Source organism: Manacus vitellinus, unplaced genomic scaffold, assembly GCF_001715985.3.
Source record: "Manacus vitellinus isolate BGI_N305 unplaced genomic scaffold, ASM171598v3 scaffold_52_pilon, whole genome shotgun sequence".
Taxonomy (NCBI): Eukaryota; Metazoa; Chordata; class Aves; order Passeriformes; family Pipridae; genus Manacus; species Manacus vitellinus.
Window position 1 is genome coordinate 3,268,828 of NW_021940628.1, and position 5,061 is coordinate 3,273,888.

The following is a 5,061-nucleotide window of genomic DNA, read 5'->3' on the forward strand; positions in this document are numbered from 1 at the left end:
TTCATCAGAACCTCTGCTTTGCTGAACTCTTTGAAGATCACAGTCAGAACTACAGTTGTTTGACAATAATTAGGCAGAAATTGGAGAGAACAGATCTCTGGATACTCTGAAATCCAAACCATGTTTCACTTCGCCCCCAGGGAAGGCACAGGTCACTCTGTTGTCTGTCCCCACTTTGCAGCAAAAGCTTGGTTACCACACACAACTCCAGAGAGCACGTGGGTGAGAAATCCCTCCTGTTTTCCCACTGTTCTGTGCATCACTGTCTATTTACTCCCATAAAATCCCTCAGTGGGGCCCTCCCAGTGCAACACAAGCTGTTACTGAGGGGATCAAGGGGCAAGAGTTTGACAGCAGGAGACCTAAGCCTGTGACACGCAGAGAGGGAGGATTTCAGAGCTGCCAGACAAGATTTCAGCTGCTTACACCCCGAAATGTGCTAAAATGCCACTGGGCAAAATTGCCAGGGGATAAATCTCCAAATTCCCCGTGTAACTCAGGGCATGACTCAGGGAGATGGTTCTGATACTAATCCTGGGACCAGCGAGGGCTGAGGCTGAGTGGGGATGAAAGGTCTGAATATAAAGTACCTACAGCAGCCAGACAGCCCTGCCAGATCACTGCTCCCGAAATAACATTAATCCCTTGGGATATTTCCTGTTCAGGACCCACAGATACCAAAAGCAGCTCAGGACACTTTGGGACATCCCCGTATTTTTGACCCTTATCTCAGGACCGACCTGAGGATGCCTCCAGAACACAACTGTACTCACCTTGGTAGACAAAATGAAAACCTTTGGCTGTGGATTGACCCTTGGAGCTAAATTTGATGAGGATCTGGTTGGTGGTAGCTAAGGGCAAGGATTCACCTGGGTGGGGAGAAAGGCAAACAGGAGATGGAGATGCAAGCAAGAGCCACGGCAGTGGGACACACAGAGCAGGCTGGGGTTTGAACCTGCTCTTCCCAGCAGCAACAGGGACGTGCTTCCTACCTGTGTGAGAGCCTGAGAGGGAGCTGAGGAGCCTGGAGTGCTGGTTGGGGCCATCATGGACCTCCACGACGTCGTTGAGCGCGGTTTGGAAGAAGGCGAACTGCCCGAAGACCACTGAGGAGAGAGGGAGTGGTGGGGGCATGAGCCACACTGCTGTCCCTCTGCTGTCCCTCTGCTGTGCCACCCCCAGCACCACCCCACACAGCCAGGAGGTGTTTTACAGGGCCATGGAATCAGGAACACCCTGAGCTGGAAGGATCAGCCCAGCCCAGTCCTGGGACATCCCAACAATCCCCCCGCTCCCAATGATGCCATGTATTGTCCCAGCACACACTGAGCTGTTTGGGCTCCTGTTTCAGCTGCTTTTATTCCAGGCAGAGACAAACAGGGCCTGACTGACAGCCTGGGAAGATGGGAACCCTCTATTTAGCCCCAGAGTGGGCCCAACAGAGGCAGCCCCAGCCTCCCCCGTGTTCCTGCCAGGGCTCCTTCCCACTGATTCATCATCCAAGAGGGAATCTGTGACTCATCCCCTCCCTGCCTGCACCACACGGGCTTTGTAATTCCACCGAGCCATAATTGTTATTTATTGTCTGTATTGAGCCTCTGTCAGGGAACTGGCTCCCCTTGGGTCAAGCATTGCACAAAACCTGGACAAAATAATCCCTGTCTTGAGGAACTTGATTTCCAGGTGGGATCTCTCTGCTCGGGGTGGATGGTTGGGAGAGAGGATATTCATGATTTTATTGATATTCAGTCCTGAACCTGCTTACAGAGCCTGCTAATGAGGGTGCTCTGGTCTCACTGCATACAGTAGATGTGTTTTTATTTATTTATTATTATTATTATTACCCTCATTATTATTATCACTGTTATTACTACTATTATTACACGTTATGATCATCATTATTATTACACTTTAAGGGATTTCATTCTTCCCATCACCACAGACTGACAGCTACCTCTGGATTCCCTTCTCAAATTAAGCTCTGACTGCAAACCCGTCATTTAAACCACTGAGACAGAAAGCAAAACAAAATAACCACAGAACCCCTGAGAAAAAAAAACCCTTCACTGAACTCTGACCCTGCTGAGGAAAGCACATGATTTTTAAAAATGATTATTGTTGTTGCTATCACTGTTGTGTTGCTGTTGTTGTTATCATTATTATTACTATTATTATTATTCTCCCTGCATACAGTAAATAGCCAGGAGCAGGCAGAGCTCATACAAGGGAGAAAATAACAATAATGAAACGATCAGAGCATTTTTTTTAGCTGAAGCAAAGAGGCTTCAGTTATTTATCTTTATTTTTCACAGGATAACAACAGGGTGTTGTTTTTTTTCCTGACACAAATCTGCACTTAGAAGCTTTTTTTTTCTCTCCCTTTGTCTCCTCTCCTGGCTTTGCCTTTTCAAGCTCTTAAGTGCAGATTCACAAGCTGAGAGGTCTCTTGCTGTGAAATCCATCATCCACCAGGCCACCACATTTGTTCCCTGCACATCCAGGCAACATTCCAGCCCAGCTCTGGTGTCAGGAACACTGGAAAAGTGACAGTAGCACCACCCCCTCCACCCCAAGAGTCCTGCTGCACAGAACCTGAGCAGGGCAGGGCTGGCAAATGCAGAACATCCCCTGCTAATGGTTTTCCTGCTCGTTTTTAATGAGGATATTGAAAGGGAGCAGGGGGAGAAGGGGAACTCATTTCCACCCTGGGATCAGACTGCCTGGCCTTCTTGGTACTCTTGTTTTTTAAGACAACACCAAGACCAGCTCAAGTAAAAGAGATCCAGGAGCTGTAAGAGCAGTGTTGGTACTTCCTCAGGAACTCAGATGGATCCTGGATGCACACAGGAATTCATGGAATCCCAGGCTGGTTTGGGTTGGGAGGGACCTTAAAGCCCATCTCGTTCCATGGGCAGGGACACCTTCCACTGGAGCAGGCTGCTCCAACCTGGCCTGACACACTTCCAGGGAATTGGAGTGTTTCTAACTGAGTTCTGGACACAGAATCCTCATTTCCCACTCTGCCATCCTGGCACAGGGAATCCCAAGCAGCTGGAAGGGCCATGGGGACTGAGGGGATCAATACAATGCTCTGAGAGCAGCACCAAAGAAGAGCATTTAGAGCCCCTCACCTGCCAGAGCTCTTTAAGGACTTCAAATTCCCTTCAAACAGGAAAATCAACCACTACCAACCCCCAGCAGCTTCTAGAACATTCTTAACTCTTGTATTCAAGCTCTGACCCAACCTAAGCAGCACCAAAGCCTAGAAAAAGAACAATGATCCTTATAAATGGATCTGGCTTTGGTTTGTACCCAGTTTTAGAATTTAATTTACATGCCCCTGCCCATGGCAACGGGTTGGAATGAGAGGATCTTTAGGGTCCCTTCCAACCCAAACCATTCCATGCTTTTTCCATGTTACTTAGAAATAAAAAATGACCCTTAAGTCACATCCACAAACCCACCCACAACAAACAGCATCCAACAGCACCACTTGTTTTCCAGCCTCCCTTGTCCCCGTTTCCAGATGCACTTATTTCACTGCTTTGCTCAAGTCAAACAAAGCAAGCAAGAGCTGCAGAGCAGGACAGAGTTCCAAAACCACCTGGATACAATACCATAGTCCTTGGGCACCACGATGAAGTACAAGCAGGCCTGGCCAGTGGTGTAGTTTTGGGGGTAATTCGGAGACAGGACGACGCCGTCGGAGCCCGTGTACTGACCCCCACAGGGAGCTGCAAGGGACAGCAACAAGGGGTCATTCCCAGAGCCTGCAACACCAGCTGCTCCCAGAGTGCTGGGCCCTGTCAGTGCCCCCAGCCACGATCCACCCCCTGCTCCAGGTGATCCCTGGGAGTTCCCATGAAGGAAAACCAGGCCCCGAAGTCATCCCGGCTTCACATTTCCTTATCCAGCCGTGCTGGGGAAGGGATGGGTGTGGTGCAGGATAATGTGGGATAACTGCTCCCCACCTGGCTCACAGCTCAGGGCCTGGCAGGATGAGTCCTTGCTTTTTTTCACCCTCCCTTTCCAAAATCAGGGATTTCCTTCTTCCCCCTCAGCACAGACTGACAGCTACCTCTGGATTCCCTTCTCACATTAAACTCTGACTGCAAACCCATCATTTAAACCATTAAGTCAGAAAACAAAACAGAAGAACCACAGAACCCTTAAGAAAATAACACATCTTGTTTTCTCCCTAAACTCTGACCCTGCTCAGGAAAGGGTTTTGATTAGCAAGGCTCAGGTTTTAGCAAATGTTTAAGTGGCTTCCTGAGTCCTGCCCTGCACCAGGGGCAGAGGATCTCTGTGGCCAGTTCTCTCTCACCCCAAAGAAGGTTCAAGAAACCTCTTATAAACTCATATAAATCAGCTCCCCCTGATTTTAACACTTTAAAAAGCCTGAAAAAATGACAAAAGGCTGAGAATCCCCCTCTCTCTGCAAAAAGCAACACCTGGTTGGCGACTGCGACAACGAAAGGTTCGGCACCGGGCAGGTTGTTCCCACAGGGAATTACCTGTGCAGGTGGGGCGGGGCTTGTTCCAGGTGGGTTTTCCATCCCCTCCCATGATGCAGGTGAGGGTGGAGACCCCCTGGATGTCGTAGCCCCCGTCACAGTAGTAGGTGATGGTGGATCCCAGCTTGAGGTCCGAGCCCACGCGGGTGCCGTTCCTGATGGAGCCCGGGTCGAAGCACGACTCCCGGGGGTTTTCTGGGGGAGACAATTCCCAAGAGCTTCACTGGTCTCGTAAAATCACCCTAAAATTTTGGTCAGTTACGTTTTGGGGGTGTTTTTTTGGCTTTTTTTTCATCTGGGGATGTCGCTGAAGCACATCACGAAGGGCGGGAGCACGTGCAGGGCTCAGGGCTCAGCTCCCTCGTGCTGGCCCAGACCTTCCTGGGATGCCCAGAACCAGCACTGGAAGGAGGAAGGTGCCAGTTCACTCACATATTTACAGGTACCCAACATCCACTCAACGAGGCAAAGTCTTGATTTCCCAGAATCCCTGAGGTTGGAAAAGCCCTCCCAGTCCAGGGACTTCCACCTGTGCCCCATCCCC

At 49.8% G+C, this 5,061-nt stretch overlaps 1 protein-coding gene across 1 annotated transcript in view; it reads right to left on the reverse strand.

Annotated features, from left to right (window-relative positions):
* LOC103754072 (CUB and sushi domain-containing protein 1) overlaps positions 1–5,061 on the reverse strand; it is a 251,808-nt gene that overhangs the window by 62,554 nt on the left and 184,193 nt on the right. Inside the window, exons 32-36 of the mRNA XM_029963058.1 lie at positions 4,518–4,712; positions 3,618–3,734; positions 993–1,106; positions 774–869; positions 325–368 (exon numbers count right to left, since the gene is read on the reverse strand). Coding sequence (XP_029818918.1) covers positions 325–368; positions 774–869; positions 993–1,106; positions 3,618–3,734; positions 4,518–4,712 — 566 coding nt within the window. The remainder of the gene's footprint in view (positions 1–324; positions 369–773; positions 870–992; positions 1,107–3,617; positions 3,735–4,517; positions 4,713–5,061) is intronic.